Source organism: Bactrocera neohumeralis, chromosome 2, assembly GCF_024586455.1.
Source record: "Bactrocera neohumeralis isolate Rockhampton chromosome 2, APGP_CSIRO_Bneo_wtdbg2-racon-allhic-juicebox.fasta_v2, whole genome shotgun sequence".
Classification (NCBI taxonomy): domain Eukaryota; kingdom Metazoa; phylum Arthropoda; class Insecta; order Diptera; family Tephritidae; genus Bactrocera; species Bactrocera neohumeralis.
The window spans coordinates 55,097,607-55,118,093 of record NC_065919.1 but is presented as its reverse complement, the minus strand read 5'-3'; the positions used below and the strand labels follow the sequence as shown (position 1 = coordinate 55,118,093).

General features: G+C 39.5%; 1 protein-coding gene across 1 annotated transcript; it reads left to right on the top strand.

The window, feature by feature from the left end:
* The first annotated feature begins 245 nt into the window (after positions 1 to 245).
* Positions 246 to 2,428, top strand: LOC126751671 (phosphate-regulating neutral endopeptidase PHEX-like). Its single transcript, XM_050462125.1, has one exon. The coding sequence runs from the start codon at positions 312 to 314 to the stop codon at positions 2,331 to 2,333; it is 2,022 nt and encodes a 673-aa protein (XP_050318082.1). The 5' UTR covers positions 246 to 311; the 3' UTR covers positions 2,334 to 2,428.
* Positions 2,429 to 20,487: the final 18,059 nt, after the last annotated feature.

The window sequence follows — 20,487 nt, the reverse complement described above, 5'->3', positions numbered from 1 at the left end:
ATCAGAAACAGTGACCCAAAATCATAAATATGAACACACATAAACTACGAAACAAATTTTTTTCAACAGAATACGAGACCAAATAGAATAGTAAACAAAACAAAACACTGATAAGAAATCTACATATATTATATATTATATTCTGATACATATTTACATACGCCAGCATGCTTATCTGAAATGCTACGCAATCGCTCAGACCACGCATCGCCACTCCACAGTTTAGTCAAGCTCAAAACTTTTCCGCGTCAACAACAACCGTATAATAGTTCCAAAAGGCTGCGTCATAGCATAATAGTTCGAAATCAAAAATGTGGAAAATTTATAAACCGTTATTGGTTTTACTACTGCTGCAAGCTGCTCAGAAGCACACCGCCGCAAAGCCTACAGTGCCGCAATACAACAATGCCACACTGCAACTCTCGCGGGGCATACAAATGTCGGCATATATGAATGGAAATGCAAATCCGTGCGACAACTTCTACAATTGGGCCTGTGGACGATGGGCGTTTAATCATCCCGCGTCGACAGGGAGGAACAAAACCTCATTTGTTGGGCTACTAGAGGATTTGTATGTTAGCAAATGTGCCGCAGCGCTGCAGGAGCCTAACAGTGAGAGCAACAATAATAACGGTGCAACAGCGACTGATACATACCTGAACAATTTACTGAAGGCGGTCTTTGACTCATGCCGTGATACGCAGACCATTAAGACCGTGGGTTATGCGCCTATTTGGGATGCACTTAATTTTCAACTCGGTTGGCCGCTCATAACCGACAATGATTGGTTCGAAGACGAGTACGATTGGCTCAAACTTGTGGTGTTGGCAAAGCGTAAATTTAATGTGGACGTTTTTATAGCGTTCGACGTAGTGACGGATCTGCAGCACGCGGACAAAAGCCGCATACAACTAGGCGCGCCTGCTTTAGAGTTGGAGAAACACACCAACTATGCGCGCTACGTACAAAATAAGCTGCAGCAATTCTTTCCCGAGATGAGTAACGCTTGGGCGCAAGAGCTCGCCTCGCAGGTGCAGCAAGTGGAAGAACAGTTGGGCAAAGCATTGCAGAATGTGACACAGGAAGCGGCGCCACTCGAACGCTATGTGGCTGAATTGAAGGCCTCCTACGGCAGTTTTGTGGATCTCAGCCGCTATCTGCAGCTGATGTTCGATCGCCCGATTAACGAGAAGATTTACGAAACGCCGAAGGGATATTTCAAAAATCTTGTCGATATCATTAGACTCACACCGAAACTGACGCTAGCCAATTACACGCTGTGGAAGGTTTTGGACCGCTTCGACTTGGGTGGCAGCAAAGAGTTTTGTGTGCACAAATTGATCGACTTTTTCCCACACGAAATGGAGTATTTCTACAACCGCAATTACGAAGATACCGAACTATTCCAAGAACTGCAGACAATGTTCCACACTATCAAATATAACCTAAATAGCGAGTTGCAAACTTCACCGCGCTTTAGTTGGATATCACCAAAGACATTGCAGAACTTACGCGAGAAACTGCGAGCAATGCGCATAGAGGTCTTGCAACCGCAGGAGCATATCGGTTTCTTTCAAGGTGGCATCAAGCCCGCCAACATGTATCCCGATCAATACTACAATAATATCATCAATTTGCTGGAGTGGCAAAATGAAAAGCAGTTACTCAAGCTGCATCAGGCCGCCGCGCTACTGCATGTACCGCAAAATAGCCCATCTTATACGCTAAAGTTGCTGCCCACTTACAACACACAAACGAATACCATACAATTCCCAGTGGTCTTCCTACAGCCACGCTTCTTCTGGGATACCTCGTATCCGACATCCATAAAGTATGGCACTTTCGGTTTCGTTTTGGCGCAACAAATTGTACGCGGCCTGAGTGAGAACGACAGCGAAGCTGGTCAACAGAAAGTGTGGGATATTGCCTCCGAATTGACCTTCGTCAAACGTTCCAGCTGTTTTGCTGATCAGCCGTATTATTCAGCGAAAGAGTTTAAAGGCAAAAGTGTGAACGATCGCGAACGCCTGAAGAAAGCCTTCATAGATAATGGTGGTCTTTCTTTAGCTTATCGCTTATATGAAAAGTGGACGCAAGGTAAAAGTGAGCAAGACATCAGCGTCTTACCACGTTTGCCAAATAAACATAGACAGCAGTTCTTCCTCGCCTATGCGCAGCTCTTCTGCGCCGATTATGCCGACGAAGTGCCCCAGTTTGTAGACTTGCCAGAAGCTTTGCGTTTAAACGGTGCTGTGGCGAACTTAAATGAGTTTGGAAATGCATTTGAATGTGGAGTGGAACATACGATAAAGGACAAGTGCGTTATATTTTAGTTAGAGCATAATAAACATTTTATTGTAAGTTGTTAGAATTATTGTCTAAGTAAGTACTGTACAAATAAAGTGACGTAGATGATGAAAAAATTATAGTTCATGGTTTGAACAACGTAACTGATTCTACATGTCCTGCCAGAGTTAGTGTACCGAAAGACAGTTATAATAGAGAGTTAATTTATGCTTCTGAGGTCAACTCTTGCAGATTTTAACGTTTTAGGTTGGTCGATTTACTACCAAGATCGTGCGATATCACACAACTAGACTTTTTCCTGTGGTGCTATGTAAAGTCTAAAGTCTACGCGGACAATCCATGTGTCGCAGTCGAAATTCGATTCGAAAATTGGACTCAACGGCCTGGCCAACATTTAAAATAAATAATCATCGACACAATTTCCTAAACTAATGTTTATTTTGAGCTAAACCTTACGCTTGTCATGTGTCACGTGTGTGGGATAAACTGATTTAATCATCCATATTTCAATGTGAAATCAGCACTTAAAGAGAGAAATAGAGATCGAGATTTTTTTATTTATTTCAAATATATACACTCTGTGATAAAACTGTTCCAATTACGTACTTTTTCCGTTTTCTCATTTGAGTTTCATATATTCACAATTCCAGTGATTAATATGTATAAGTACATATGAATTTTATTTCTTTAAATTAATGATAATGAATGAAATAAATGACTCTTGAGCTATTTTTGTACCAAATCGGAATGGTTCGAAATATATATGTAAATCACATATTTAAGTGTGTCACAAGAGTCGATTAGAACTGTCGAGATAACCGCTTGACCTCACTCACTATGCCAACGTGACTGAGCAACCAAGTAAATGTTTTTTATTATTGTTGCTTTTTGTGTGAAGAAGTGCGTCGGAGCAAACAAAGCATGGCAACCACAAGCTATTTTCATTCATATGTATACCCTTTGAGCAGAAAAAGAGCAAAAAGTTCATACTCATTCATAAGTTTGCATGTGGATGTGTGTATAGTTATTTACAGTTTGAGCAACAAGCAAGTAAACAAACGTCTAAAGAGTTGACAACAGGCGGCAGATAGTAGCCAGCAGCCGACAGTGGGGCAACAAGCGGAAGACACAATAAATGACCCAGACATAGATGAGGACCAATTAATAACAGTGCATGGGAGGGCAGCGTGGTGAAACATATGTATATCTATGAGTATGTGGGTGCGTGATACTGTGTGTCGGCTAGCAATCAATGCGTTGGTAAGCTGAACAACCAATTGATACACATTATGGTGAATGTTTGAAGCTCAAGCCGATTAGGGCGGCGACAAGCAGCTGCCAGACAAGCAAACAAAGCCACAATATTTTTGCACAGCTGAGTGCGTGGGTACGCAATCGATGAGAACAGTAGATACTCGTTAGGGTGGTCCTTAAAGTATTTTCACGAATCGTTTGCCATCTCAATTATTCAAACGTTATTATTTAAGTATAGCGTATATCATCGCTAAAATTTGTCATATAAATCATACTAAACATATAAAGAATGCGAAAGTAACAATGAAATGCCGATAGATGTCGCTGGTATCACAAGTTTTATCTTTGAATCGATTCGGTGTGTATTCATCGCATATATTGCCATGAAAGATAATTATGAAGACAAAGTAGAAAACAACGGACTTCACACTAATATTTTTCCTGATACGAAGATGTTTGCTTTTGAACTTTCGGTAAGCTCTTGTCCAAAGCAGGCATTAGCATTAGGGTTGGCGAAATTCCACAGTTTTTAGAATATTTTCCGAGAAGAACACCACTAACGATTAAAGCATTCACATAGTATCAAGTATTGTTGAATGCCAAGCTACTAGGATTCCGGAGGAACCAAACTAATCTAAGCGACTCAAATGTACGGAATAATTTGGAGTTAAAAAAATACGATAATCAATGATCACAATACGATATCAAATATGGAGCCTAGTAATCGCAAGCTATTCCGAAATTTCCTTTGGATGGGCCTACAATGTAGTGCGTAAAGAAATTGGGTCTACTGTGCCAGTTTATATGTTGACAACTGACAGACTCAGATCATTTTACCCTAAGCAGGGTATATTAAGTTTACCACGAAGTTTGTAGTACTCAGAAGGAAACGTTGCCGACCCTATTTAGTATATAAGTTCAAGTGATAAGCGTGAGCTGAGACGATCGAGCCTTGTCGGCATTTTGATAAAATCTGATCATCGAAAGAGATTTTAACCCTTATTTTGGGGTATAATCATTTAGAACTACATCGAACTGATATTTGTAACACATACAAATATGTTATCATGAAATCGTATATGTGATAACGATGATTCCGTTGAACTAAAGATACAAAAGCAGAGATTACTGAAGTATTGAAGACTTAAGTTAAGATTTTTGTACCCGAAATGATATTTCAAAATATCAAAAATAATATTATTTAAATTTTGAACAATGATAGATTTAAAATGAGAATGGAGTTAAAGGAAAGGAAAACTTATTCTTCCTACCAAAATGAGCCACCCTAATATATAAACATATAATACATAGTACTTCTATGAACTATATGAGACACTACTGCTTTGCATAACAGTTGTTTTTGCTGCATTTTATAGACTGTCCAACTGAGCGCCTGTCGAACAAAGGAGCGACTAAAGTGATGATATGTTTGCTGATGTTGTAACCCAAGGCTATCATTACCACATTAAGCACACACCCGCTTGCATGCTTAAAGATGCATTGACACGAGCTGGAAGCAAACATACGCATTTATTTGGATACACAAATGCAAGGATACTTGGTCTGCGTCTCGGGAACTTCATTAGCAGCTGAAGTTGTTTGCACAGGGTTCTTGCTGCAGCGCTCGTTATCGCAGCCGCCACCACCAGCTTCCCACTGTCCCCCACAACGACATATATACAAACAAACACACATTAGTATATCCCTCCCCTCTGCACCATTGGTCTGTTTCAAGCCTCTCTACATTGTCGTTAGAAGCTGCCTTCTATTATTGCATTAACTCTTCACCGAAGGCGAAAGTGACCAGAAGGGTTAGTGTATGAGATTTTTTCGTTGGCTTAAAAAGCAGTTGGGCAATAGGAATGGAGCTCGTTGCAAAATTAGATCTGCCGCTCATTGAGCAGCCACTAACTCGGTACCTGCGGGAGCATGTGCACTTGCGTCACGTCACAGCAGCAAAGTATCAAAGCAGAAAATCAACAGCCTTGTTTCGGAACAGGATAAAAAGCTATTAACTTCGTATTTGTTCGCTTGGCACTACTAGAGACTGACCTCGGCGGTTGGCCAGTGCTACATGTGTGTCATGTTGGGCTTGAGACCAAACAATCTAATTGTATGCAAAAGTAATTATCATACTTCGTCTGTTCTGCCATTTCCAATTTCTCTTCATTTCCTCAGTTGGCTACCCGAACCACATATGATGGCTCGAAGTGACACAATCAGTTAAGAGTGTGAGGGATATAGGTAATAGGCTTGCTGTCGGCATACGTGTATGTAGTGGTACATGCTACACCAGTGTTCGACCAGTCGCTTGGCGGAAATAATTCCGGGCACAACATGGAGTACATATAGTACATACAATTGCAATTAACACATTCGAATATAAAGAGAACCCCAAAACTTATTAGTACATAAACGACACCTTAGACTTCAATAATGGATTGGAAATGATTCTGCAGTGAGTTTACATACAGTTACCGTTTTCAATGTGTCTGCATATGCGGTTAGTATACCAATGTGGCCGACCCTTCTGCGGTAGCCGGCAGATGCAGGCAGACTTAGAAGGAAGGGCGAAAAGTTTCGAGATGAAGCCATGGAGAGTTGTTGAAGCTATTAGACAAGAGGAACCAAGGAGTTGTTATCTTATTCACGACTTAGAACCGGACAAAGTTACATAAAATGATGTCTGAAATAGGCCGAACCGAAGTTCTCAAAATTTTTAATCGAGCCACGCCAGCTCGAACACAATCGTCTCAAGTTTCCATGAGTCAATAGTGAACCATAGTTCTCAGATCTTCCTCACTATCGGTGTCAAACTCTAAGAGTTAGTTAACAACAAACGTACGATAAAAGTCGTATTGATTGCGATGATAACCAGACAGTCGAAGCTCCGAGTGTGAAGCAACCATATTACTGGATCTCATAGGGGTCATTAACTTTAAGAACACAAAAATGCAAAAGAATTTGTAGAAACAATCGTTACTTTACATTATGCACTATATTAGTACCTCCGCGAAAGAAACAGTAATACATATAACCGTTAAGCTGTCCCACAACATTACGACATTCCGTCCAGACTGAAGACTTCAGCAAGTAGCGCATTTTCGTAGTCAACTAGCAGTGGCTCATAAATCTACCAACCGTCTTAAGGTGGGTGGTTTGACCGTCTCCACTATCGGCCGGCTAGTTGACCGAAAGTGATGAGTATCGAAATCAATGATGATAGCTTATTGAAAGCTTTACGAACCACGAACCGAATGTAATCGACAGGACTGTGCAAGCGAACCATTGCGGAAGAGCATAAGTGGTAGACAACGGCAAATGGAAGAGCGAAGCATAGAGTACAGCAGAGCAGTTTATGGCCCAAGGTTGCTGAGATTTAAAGGCAGCTCACAAAATGGCTAAGTGTTCCGCCATTGACGACAAGTGACCAACAGCAGTGGTGTATATAGTCCATTCTTTTTATGCAGTCGATGAAGTCGACGACGACAAAACACTTGATGTCGACGCCACAGACAACTTAAGATGAACATTAGTTTACGCTGATGGCTTTTGCGTGACCAAAATTCCAAACAAACGCAGTGGAAGGGTGGGCGAAATGTGTGGGTGGTGGACCAAAGCCGAAAGCCTTGCAGCACACAGGCGAGTTTACGCTTGAAATTCGCAGAAACAAGCGCAGGGTGGGGAAATTGAGTAAGCTGTTTTCGTGCCGATACCTAATATATATGACTATAAATTTGTTGGATAAGACAATTGAGGTGTACAGGTACCACGGTGAAGGTTATGCCGTCGGTGAGACTGCAAAGGCTACGTGGCGCTTGCGTGGGTATACGGCAGATAGACGAAAGTATTTTTATTATTTCTGTAGAATTTTTTGGTTGGATTTTCGGTGAGAATGCAATAAAAATAAATTAATATGTGTATGGAAGGTGAAAATAAAGGAAGAAAACAGGAAGTAAGTGGTCTTATTGCAGGAGTATATAACGGTACATAGAGTTCGGCGAGAGTTATATTACGTGCCTGCTTTGAATAAGTTAATCCGACAGACGCGCACACACTGAATGGTGTATAAAACGGAGATAAACAAAATGAAGATAAAGTGCATTTTCAAATGACACCCCCTACCTCCGGCGGCGCGATGTTCGGCGACATGTGCAGATTTGGCGTGCTGCATTTGAATGAGCTGAACTGTCAGAGCAGTGACGTCGTTGGTGGATCGGAGTGTGACGGTGGGTTAAACCATATTTAGATTTGCGGCATATTTAGTGAGTGCCACCATTATATGCATATGCTGATAGATGTATACCAATATGTAGTTGCAACATATGCATATTAGGTATATTTTTGCATGTCGCTGACATTGTGGGACATTTCTGTCACAATGACAACTGCGGTTTTAATGTCAATTTGCATTTTTGAAGGGTATAGTAATGGAAAAAATTCAAATCTTTACCTGAAATTTATATGCATTGTATGCAAGTATAATGCATATATATTTTAATGCTCTTGCAACCAGTTGCCACGGAGTATTATAGCTTTGTTCACCAAACGGTTGTACGTATCACCTAAAACTAAGCGATATAAATATGGGGTTATATAATGGGTTGTCAAAAAGTCTTGCGGTATTTTTATTGATTTTTTTTTATTGAAATTGAAATGAATTTTTGGTGACTCATGCCCAGCTCTTGACCGATGCTACGGCTGCTACTATGCCGGTCTCTTTCGACAAATTCAGCGATTTTATTGCAATTTTCGACGACAGGCCTTCCGGAGCGTGGCACATCTTCGACCACCTCTACACCAGAACGAAAACGTTGAAACCATCGTTGTGCGGTGAAAATGGAAACTGTATCGGGTCCATAAACTGCACAAATTTTATTGGCGGCTTGAGATGCATTTTTGCTTTATCGTAGTAGTACTGTAAAATATGCCGTATTTTCTCTTTATTTTGCTCCATGTTTGCGACGCTATAACTCACGAACGACTTAAAAGAAACGACAATCAATCAAACACGTGTTAGCGCGTGAAATGAACTTTCCAAAAAGTATAGCATGACCCGATGCGACGAATAAAACTAGAACTACGCGCTTTCAGCGCCAACTAGCGAAAATACCGCAAGACTTTTTTGACAACCTATTATGTATATATAAATGATGAGGATGACGATAAAAGTTGAAATCCGGTTAACTGTCCATCTGTCTGTCCGTAGTGGAAGCATGGAGCCGCGATTCATCATTTTTCACATATCGACGCAAAATCTCGGGTTTATTATGCTTGTATACCTCCCAACACTGCTCCGTATCATCAACTCGTCGTTGTTTTTGGTCGTCTAAACTCAGCATATCAATCCTTGATGATTTAGTTTCCTGGGGCAGTATCCGGAACTCGTCATCAAGCCAAGTTTTTACTTCAACTGTACTTTTCCTTTCAAAAAGCATTATTTTATCAATAAAATTCAGATTCCTTTTTATCATATTTATGAGGCCGAACGGTGTCATGGTGAAAATCATTGTCTCATGTCTAGTCGCAATTTTCGGTCATTTTTCGGCTACCAGTCGTAGAATCGTTTTCAGCGCCTCCTGGCTTCAATCCTTGAGGCACTCAACTTCATCAGCGGCGGACCCTTTTCCAGCCTAGAAAAAATCGCGAAAGAGGTAGGTCTTGTGGTGAACAACAGCAAAGCAAATGTATCTGGAGGCCACACACAAAGATTCCTCGCATCTTGGGTCAATGTTTAGAACTAAAAATTTGAAAAAATTAAGGACTTTGTATACATTGTATAAATTTAACCAATAAATTCAGCAGAGATTAACTCTCGCCGTCCGCGTGAATGATGAATATCAAAGAAGATGGAACCACAAAATGTATGAGCTCAACGTCGATATGGCTATAGTTAAGCGCACAAAAATCCAACGGAAATGCTGTTTAAATCATATTGTCCGCATGAAAGATGAAGTTCTAGCGAAAAGTTCCTTCGAATCGAGCCCAATGGGTGAAAAATAGAAGAATGGGCGCCCACGCATTTAAACCAAGCAAGGACCACGTGCGTAGTGACATGTCTGAACTTGGGATATACAAGTGGCGTGACCTCGCAAAGGACAGAGCCAACTGTAGAAATTTTGTGTGCTCGACCCAGATCGACACACAATTGTAAAAGAGCGAAAGTCCTTACACTTCGATAAGAGGTCTGTGGAATGTAAAAAAGTAGCAGAGCGATGTTAAGGTTCCAACTGATCCAATAGTTGCTTAGGTAGAGAATTTCAACTAAAATTGGGTTGTGCCATGTCCGTTGCCCGAGTGTTGTATCCATTCATATGCATACCCATATTATTTTACGATAAAGACTAATAATTCTGGCGTCTCTAAGTTAGGTGATTTCAGCTAAATTTGATTTTCATAATCGTCTAATTTGCTGAATATTCTACGCGGCAAACATTAAAGTAAAGCTCGTCAACTTCATTTAAAATATGTATCACGAGCCTTGTCTTACACTCAAAAATACATATCAGACTATGTTTGCACATGAAATTAACTGTATTCCTTCCACTGCCTGCCTTCGGAGGTATATGGTAGAAGCAAAAGCCAATCGATGGCAGTGTCAATGCCAAATGTGGAACAATGCTGATTGCCTAGGTGGGCAAGGAGAAATCATTGTGGAAGCTTTACGCACACACCCCAACCACAAACACACTTTAACGCTGCAATCGCTCCTTTCAAAGTGGGTACCATGTCTACTATGTATTTGCCATGTGCTGCTCAAATATTTGCCTTCAATCTACGCTTCGTCACTTGACTTCTGAACATGCGGTGATGATTGTGAACACTCCTAAAGGAGTGTGAGTGTATGCGCTGACATCTTATTTGTCGATTCACTCGTGTGTAAGTTGTGCCGGTCGTGTGTAGGAATTCCACGTCTTCATATTTGTAGTTCAGATTTTTCCTTCATACGAATTGGAGTTTTTCATAAGAAGACTGATATAATCAAATGTTAGGGAATGTCATTGGGTGTTTCTTACAAATTAAATTAATTTATGAATGTGTGTGGAATAACAATAAATTTAATCTTAGATATATCCTCAGACATGTATATTGTAAAATATATTCTTTTCAACTAATATCGACACCTGCTTCTGAATTCGCTGGAACAGGCCCTGATTGAGAGACACTTTCTCACCTTGAATATTTGGCTGAAAAGGGAGAGAAGTACTCCTAAAATGAAAATATACTTGTTATAATGTTTTAATTGGAAATTTCTTAAAAATGTGTCTGATTGTTACCCGTATTCCATTCAATTTTCAACTTAACTCTCATCTTCATCTAGAAGTGCTATTTTTAGCACCTTTTTAATAAATACTGAAGTGAAGTGACCTTATAAGTGTGGCTTCAGGCCGGGAAAATGGACAACTGGCCAGATATTCACCATGCGCCAATCTTTGGAAGATTTAGAGATGCTTTTGACAGCACAGGAGTATACAACTGCTGGCATACTCCGATGACATCGATATCAGTGACCATTAAAGCCGCGCCGTTAGTTATAATTTCTCCAGACTGAATGAGAAAGCGAAGCATATGGGTCTGGTTGTGGACGAGGAAAAGACGAAATATCTCAAAGAAACAGTCATTCAAAAGCATTCGCGACTTAGCTCCCACGTCACAGTTAACAGTCAAAACTTCGAAGTCGTAGATAATTTTGTCTATCTTGGAACCAGAATAAACATCAACAACAACGTCAGCCTCGAAATCCAACGCAGGGTAACTCCTGCCAATAGGTGCTGCTTCGGACTGATTAGGCAATTGAAGGGTAAAGTCCTTTCTCGACGAACAAAGAACAAATTCTACAAATCACTCATTATCCAAGTCCTGCAATATGGTGCAGAGGCTTGGACGATGACAGCAACCGATGAGTTGACGTTACGAGTTTTCGAGAGAAAAGTTCTGCGGAAGATTTATGGTCCTTTGAACATTGGCAATGGCGAATAGCGCCGTCGATGGAATGATGAGCTGTGCGAGATATACGACGACATTGATATAGTTCAGCACTGCTCTGGGGTCGTCCAATTGGATGTAAATACTCTGGTGGAAGCAGAGAAAGAGGAAGATATCCAGTCTGTTGAAAAGACCAGGTAGAGAAGGACCTGGCTACAATTGGAATCTCCAAGTCCTACAACGATATCCACAAATTATAAGTATATGAGAATATCGTAGCCAAGCAGGTTAAAGTCTGCCTTCCGAAGTACTAACATCCTTACAGCTTTGAACATTAGATTAAATAAGTCTGCAAGGTTTCGCCTTACTGTGGTCCTCAGCGATGCCAGATGGAGTGCTATTATGGATTCCATGAGAAGTACTTATTCTTCAGGAGGCCAGTGTTTAACAGGAATTTCAATATTAGTAGTCATCTCGATCTGTCAGCCCATTCTGAAGGCAGTCTCCAGATTGTAGCCAGTTTGTTGTTCCCACACTCCTTCTATCAAGAGTTCAAGTTCCTACAAATTTATGTATTTCTTTTCTACCTCTTTTTATATAACTTTTGCAGTTTTGCATCCCGGTAAATCATTCCATCTCGTTTTCTCCTTACCATTCTCCTGCTCAGATCGTCGTAAAGATATTGTATGGGGTTACCAATGTCGATCACGTTTTCGGCTGACAGCCGGACGCCACACTTGACAATCTGTTCACTATCTATTTGTAACCTGGCACCCAATCGAAGTGAAGTCGAAGTGAAACAACTTAAATGCGTTGATTGCTGCTTAGCCGTATAAGGAGATTTTAATTCTCAAGTTCCGTACAATGTAGGGATAGAGAAATCAATTTCAATTACTACTTCGCGTAGGTCTCACTTGCGAGAGAAATAAACGAATAAATAGACATTTAAATTCCGTTGGTATTGCTAAGGAACTTAAAAGCCTTGTAATTGATGTTTTATTTCTTCAAAAGACTTCATCCAAGTTTAACAATATTTAAAACTTTTGATAGTGCTGCAGACACTCCTCTTTTATTCTATTCCCTATCTGCCCTCACGCATTGCCACCCAAAGCAAAAGTCCATTTCCTTCAATACAATTATTACCCGCCAAGATTAGTTATAAACTCTGCAGTGAAAGTAAGTAATCTGAGGGATATGCGGCCACTTACTGGAACACTATTATTGCTATTATTTCTGTTTTGTTGTTGCAAATTCTAACTAAGCTTAAAATGAGGTGTGAAATACAGACTTGTCATTGATAGGCAAAAGGACAGGAAACGCATAGAACCGCAATGCAGTCGCTGCATTTAGGGTAGAGCTGCCAGATTTTCTACAAAGTAGGATATGTCTAGAAAATACTGGAAAACTTTTCGTAGAAATAAACCGAATTTATAGCCTAAAATTTGGTAGAAATCATTTAATTATTGATAAAATTTAGTTCATTATGAGTTATAATCATTGATTGTCACTTGAAATTTTTTTAAAATCAGTGTATAAGTCAATATTTTTCATGACCCTTCCCACTCTTAGTTAGAGTATTTCAACTCGAATAACAATTTATATAAAAATAAACGGAAAATTTAAAATCCGGCAACACTGGTTACAAGCTAGCAATCTACGACAATCAAGCCATTGTTGAAATGCTAAACATCAGCTTTCACAGCAGAGAAGTCAATTTGAATTAACGGCCTTTCGCCTACAAGTATGCAAAGAATATTGAAGACCATTATTAAGGCGTCCAATGCCGGGGCATGCCAAGAACCAATGACAATGGCTGCATAGAAAAGGGACTGTGTAAAAATGCAGAAAGAAGTAAAGAAATATTGTCTAGGAATTGTATAGAAAAATTGCAATATTTTGCGCCTGAAATGGTTACGTGCACAACGAACGCTGAAGTGCCGTTAAAATTCATATCGGCAGGCGTTGGAGGAAGCATACATCAATAGCTGTGGAAGTATACAAATTTATTTGCAACTTTTTGTAACGTTTGCAACATTTTACATCAGTGCACATTACGGTAAATGGTAAACGAGATGCTATGTGAGGCCAAGCGTAGCTACGGAGTCTGCGGAGATTCTATACCCACAACAAAGGTTTAAGAATACCAAAAATATGTGGCATGACTTACTTTGGAAATAAGACGATTTTTTTTTAAACATTACCGTCTTAAAATCCACATTCAAACTGATTGTGAAAATTATTAACCCTTTTTTCCTTCTCGCTTATCTATAAAATCTATATTCTTCCAAGAGGTTAATCAGAGCTTGTTTATAAGAATTGCCTACGGAATGATCATGATCACTTGTCAAATAGTTATATCCAGCCTTATAATAGAAATGATTTCGAAGTAAAATTTTGCTCACATGGTAATCCGGATTTATTGAAATTTCTCACATACTGCCCTAGAGATACCGTTATCGTGTTATATAGCTTCTGATTTGCTTACGATTTGTTTTAAAGTCGAGTGATAGTGGTTCAATTTTCCGAATCTGCAATGTATTATTGAAAAGGAAGAACATTTTTTAAAAGGTTAGGTTAGAACCCAACGTAGTATACTCAGTATTATGTACTATAAACGTTTCAGGTTCAATTATTTATTTTTAAGAACCGAGTTAGAGCTCAACTATTTCACCAATGATTTGCCTATATCATTGGTCTATATATGTATAACTATATTTGTGATTACTGTCGGCAAAATCTAGCTAAAACCTAAGCCCACAGAAACGCTCCACATCCAACTTCTCCCTAAATCATGATTTTAAGACATAACAACTTTTCTAGGTAATATGCTTGACGGAATTCTTGTGATGTGAAAATTTTGAGAGTAAACCATGATGTCTAGTACTTTAAACAAGCATACGAGCTACAAGGTTATAACTTGTCTTGCCTATATCGAACAAAAAAAGCGAAGCCAAGAAGGGAGAAGGGTGAGAAAGGTAGCGTTGATCATGAAAACGGACAGCATTCGACTGACGCTCTGACATATACATACACATATTATTGGGTTTCAAGACCTCACTCAAGTAAATTACTCAAACTATTTGCATTCACTTAACCTAACTTAACTTTTTCGGTCGCAAACTTCGGAACCAAATCCAACAAGCTTAAGATTCACCGAGTGACGCGATTGACGAAGATGGTATGGGACAGAATGATATCGTGGGCAGCTATAACTATGCAAGAGCTAAGGAAGAAAGAGGGGCAACGCAGCAAAAACAGACGGATTAACCGGACTCAGCTCGAAAAAGCATGACTGAAGGGGCAAATGGCTAAGCCTAACCCTATGATGTAAGGCCTAACGGAAATCACGCGGGCCGAATACAAAGAATGAAGTCGGAGTTCAGGGTTTAGTACGTAGACTTACTGTGTCCTGCTTGGGCGTGGTCCCAAAGGAGGTGTATCTTTAATGGCCAATGCGAATCGTACATACCGTCCGTAGAAATTACGGCATCTTTGCAAATTCTTCCTCCGAGGAGAAAAAACAAAAAAAAACGTAATATCGCTATGTAGAGGGTATAGAAATTATGCAATTTCTTGGTCTTCGATAAAGCAGTTATAGCAAACAACAAAAGCAACAAAGAATGCGATGTGTTTGCCACTGTCTATGTTTGTACGCGTGGAACGGAGGTAACGGTGCCACTTTTCTCTTAGCTCTTTGCCATTCTTCGTTAGCAGAAGAGTATGTAGCATTCAAAGCGAGCAACGAGACGACGACTTCTCTTTGACGATAAAACGGTTTTTTATGCGCGACAAAATGTGTAAAGCGACGGTCATACGATCGTAGAGGCATTCGCACAAACAGCTAGCACATTGCGAAGCAATAAAAGGCAGCAATTCAATTTACAAATTGTAAGAAAGTCTACACACCAACACTAGCGCACTCTTCCTACACAACACTCGCATTTACCGCTATCTTTCACCTGTGCGAAACGGCTTTTACTATCGCTGTTTATGTGTGTATCGTTCACTTTCATTTCGCAACTGCTCCTTTGCCTCACTGGGTAGTCAGCACTGCCGCACTGTCAACCAGGCCGCTTGCCACATGCCACATGGCATGCAGGCAACCATTTGTGGCAGTTATCTTAATACGACATTGGCGCAGCGCGACACTGGCGCTCACCATCGAACGTCAAGAAGCACATAAACATAGCCTCCTAGCCGTTTCTTGCCGCTGTGCCGCCGTGCGTCGCGGCATTTAAACTCGCACTGAACTTAAACTCAAACTCAATTTATATAGACCGCTGATTGTTACTTTGCTGGCGATAAAATTAGGATTAAATTGATTTAATTTGTGGCGCTGAAGTGGCGTAGCGCCTGCCTGCAGCGCCGACACTGATTTGCTAAGATAACTCGCTAGCTGCCGATTTGTTTTGTTGTTGCTCCTATTGGCATTGCTGTCACAGCGGAGTCGGCAAATAGCAAATCAACAAATCTCCTCTAATGTGTTTAGAGAATTATGGGAGGCGTGAGGCGTAGATTTGTCGCCGCTGCAATCGATTGCCATAAAGTGGAATCATTAGCGTAGAAGCAGTGGAATTAACATAATTTAGTCAGAGAATTTACTCAGATGCGATGCGAGCTGTATAAGACTGGAAAATGCCGATATACGCGCGCTCACTTAATATTTAATGGAGTTTATTTGCGAAAATAAATGTTTTTGCATTTCAGCATTGCTTTTCATTAGGAAAGGTAAAGAGAAACGATTATTACTTTGAGGATCGATTTTAATTTATCGAATATTACATTTGTGTCGCATTACCAACATCAGAGGTTCAGATGTTCAACATCCGTTATACGAGGCAAATGTTCATTGAAACCTTCTTCTTCGTCTTACAATTGGGAGTCGGCCTGTGCCGAGAACATAAAACTTCGCGAGTTGCCTATATACATTCCAAGTCCAAACAGGTCAATATACACTTGGTCCTTCCATAGGATGAGTATCATAAGAGACTTATAGAGCGTATTTTTTGTTCAGTGAGAGAGTGATCTGTTTCGCAATTGCCTACCGATTCTAAAGTAGCTCCCGTTGGCGAGAGTTATTCAGCATTCGATCTTTAAGCTTGCATTATTGCTGGAATTTATACTGGTTCCGAGATATACAAAATCCTTAATTTTTTTTCAAATGTATAGAATACATAGTAAGCCTACAGTTACGTAGCTGCTAAGACGCGTGGCATCTTTATATGTGGTCTTCTGGGACCTTGTCTTGTCCTCGTTCACCGCAAGTTCAATCTATTTTGATTCTCTTTACAGGCTTGAAAAGACTTCCACTGCGGTCCAGATTAGCGTTCCATATTATTTTTTCCAGTATTATGTTGAAAATATGCTCGGAAGAGAATAAAACTTTGTCAGATATCGAACGACTCCGAGAGATCCTTCTTGATTTTGACGGAACTGATAGTTCTGCTCAACGATATTCAACATAACCTTAAGAGTTTTGCAGGGATACCAAATTTAGACCAGGCATCAAATAGGCACCTCCTATCAGTGCTGTCGAAAGCTTTAAAATCGACAGCGAGGTGATGAGTGTCGATCTGTTTATCAATAGTGTTCTCCAGGAGCTGACGTATTGTGAAAATCTGGCCAATGGTGGATTCGCCAGGTCTAAGACTACACAGATAAGGTCCAGTCATTAACGCAGAACTGTTGAAAGAACCGTATATGTAATGTTTAGAAGGCCGATAAAGCAGGTACTATGCTTATATCCCTCTCTGCTCATATTCCTGTCATTCCTTTCATTCGACCAAATCATGCTTAGCAGCCAGAATATGCGACTTTCCAACTCCTCGTCGACGACTTTAGACGGCTTTAAAGTTCAGCCGGTAATACATAGGCCGCTGTTGCTTTTCAAAATTATGGTCAAAATTATGAGTTTATCAAAAGTCTAATGGACTTTACATTCTATTAACTTTGCAAAAAAGTCATTTAGGTATATGAATATACATGATAAGGACGAGTTGGAGACCTCGAAACTCCACATCTGCATTAAAAGACTATTTAACTACTTCAACATTTTTTACTATGTATGCTAAGGATAATAGAGAAACACCTTAGTCTTGAAAACCCCACTTTGCGGTAGTGCTTATGGTAAACATCCCCAAAAAAGATAAACGGGAAAGAGAGAAATAACCAACAAGACAGTTACTGGTCGGATCTTTATGAAATTCTAGAATAAGGTAATACGATTATTTCTAAACCATATTCTATAGATTTAGTTATCAAAAAACTTATATGCGCACTTCGGACATAGTCTAAGAGATCCTAGTGTTCACATGTGAAATATTGATTGCTGGTCTTATGTCCGCTTTTTTCCGAAATGTCAAACTTTGTGCCTTTAAAAGATTATATTATGACAACTATGAGCAAAAAATAGTAAGACTTCGATAATAAGTTTAAGTTCCGAGATTTATATTAAAAAGTCTTACTATTTTTTACCCAAAACCGTGTGAAACCACTAATGTGGGAACACTCATCAAATTGAAGGAAGCAACTGCTGAAAAATGCCCGGAATTTACGACGAGTCGATGAGTCGATTTAGCCATTTTCGTCTGTCTGTCCGTCTGTCTGTATGTATACGAACTAGTCCCTCAGTTTTTAAGATATCGTTTTGAAATTTTGCAGACGTCATTTTCTCTTGAAGAAGCTGCTCATTTGTCGTAACTGCCGATATCGGACCACTATAACATATAGCTGTCATACAAACTGAACGATCGGAATCATGTTCTTGTATGGAAAACTTTCACATTTGACGTGGTATCTTCACAAAATTTGACATGGATTACTCCTTAAGGTAATAACATAATCTTAACTTATAACATAACTTAAGGGAGTACAAAACCTGAAAGCACTTTGGACAACCTATATTTCGAACTACTTAACACTTTCAAATTTTTTGGTACAAAAAAGCTAATAAGCTATGGTTCCTTAATTCTTACTTTAATTACAACTGTGAACTTCATTAAAAATGAAAATTCAAAACAAATAACTAACTTTACTCACATCCCCTCACACACAAGTACATCTACACAAGCACGAGCATCACGTATTCGTAACGAATTTGGCCGTAATTTTCCTTAATTGAAATTCATAGGAAATTCTTAATTTCTGTTGAGTCGATTTTATAATTGCAAATCGAAATAGATTTTTTAAAGCTTGATACTTTTTTTTAAAAAAAATAAAATTGCAAAACTCATCGGTTCTTTATTTGAAACGTTAGATTGGTTCATACATTTACTTTTTGAAGATAATTTCATTTAAATGTTACCGCGGCTGCGTCTTGGGTGGTCAACGGAAACGCTTTGGGCTAACTTTTTTCGAGCATTTCGGCCGGAATAGCCCGAATTTCTTCGGAAATATGTCTTCCAAAGCTGCGATATTGCTAGATTGAGGTTCAGCTTTTAGCATACAAAAATTTGATTTAAATAAACTGCACTTGAAACCTTATAAGAATTTCCAAAAATATCTATTATAGTGGACTGTGTGGCATGTACAAAACCTGAAAGTTCACTTTGGACAACCTATATTTCGAACGTTACGTTAACACTTTGAAAAAATTTTTGGTACAAAAAGCTAATAAGCTATGGTTCTGGATAATTCACCAAGATCTGCGATTTAATTACATTTTTTGTGAACTTCATTAAAAATGAAAATTCAAAACAAATAACTAACTTTACTCACATCCCCTCACACACAAGTACATCTACACAAGCACGAGCATCACGTATTCGTAACGAATTTGGCCGTAATTTTCCTTAATTGAAATTCATAGGAAATTCAGTGCAGAATTCTGTTGAGTCGATTTTATAATTGCAATTATAAAGTTCCCCAAGAAAATACTGGCGAAAATAAAAGTAATAACTGTGCTTGTGCTTGAGCATTCGAAACTAAAATTTTTCGTAAGCAAACAACTTTTAATTGTGTCCGAAAACTGCCGCTTGCAAACTAATGAATGCACTGGCGAAGGCACCTATCGATGTTAGTGCGTGCGGATATGTGAATGAGGTCGGAAAATTGCACTTCGTGCATGCCACTTCGTATGCAGCAATATTGAGCAAATTACCAGAAACACTTACGCCTTTCCCGAACTTATTTGTAAAATAATGGCGAGTAATGCCAAACTTAATTGTAAGGCAACGGAACCACACGGCAAAAAATTAGTGCATAAAAATAAAATAAAAATTTCGAAAGGCTGAAAAAGTGCCGTTTACCAAGGAAACGACTCTTAGTGATTCTACTAAGAGTAATTTGGACTAAGTCGGATTATACTATCCTGTATAGAAGGTAGAACTTTCGAGGTTGTTGAAACATACGTTTAGTTCGTTCATCTAGTACATAAAATGTATCTTGTATCCATAATATGCCTTGGTTACGCAAAATTGCCGCATTTGAGACAAAGAGATTCAAGAGCTGACATTTCACCCAGAAGAAAACAATGGTTTGGTGTGGTTTGTGAGCCAGTGAAATCATCGATCCATATTTCTTCAAAAATGATGCTGGTGATGATAACCGACTATTTTTTGCCTGAAATTGAAGCTCGTGACCTCGGCGAAATCATATCCATCGATGGATTTATTGAGACAACACTTCGTTGAGCAGATAATTTCACGTTTGGGGTCGGTCGATTGGCCACCAAGATCGTCTGATATCGTTCCTGTGGGAATATATAAAGCTTAAAGTCTATACGGACCACTCGGATCACTGTCGATTGGACTTCGAAGTGAAATGGTGCTGCCATATTTCATCCATTGTCACATATCGACGCAAAAACTCGGGCTTATTACGCTTGAACATCTCCAAACACTGCTCCGAATCATCAACTCGTCACTGTTTTTGGTTAAAAGTGAGCTCCTGCGGCAACCACTTTGCACAGGAGTTTCTCATAGCCAAATATTCGTGAATGATATGATATACACGTTCCGTTGGTATCTTAAGAGTGCTTAGTATCTCGTAGAACTTCACTTT

Bases quoted from the DNA above. Each gene is read 5' to 3' on its own strand.
- LOC126751671 (XM_050462125.1), top strand. From the start codon at position 312: ATGTGGAAAATTTATAAACCGTTATTGGTTTTACTACTGCTGCAAGCT.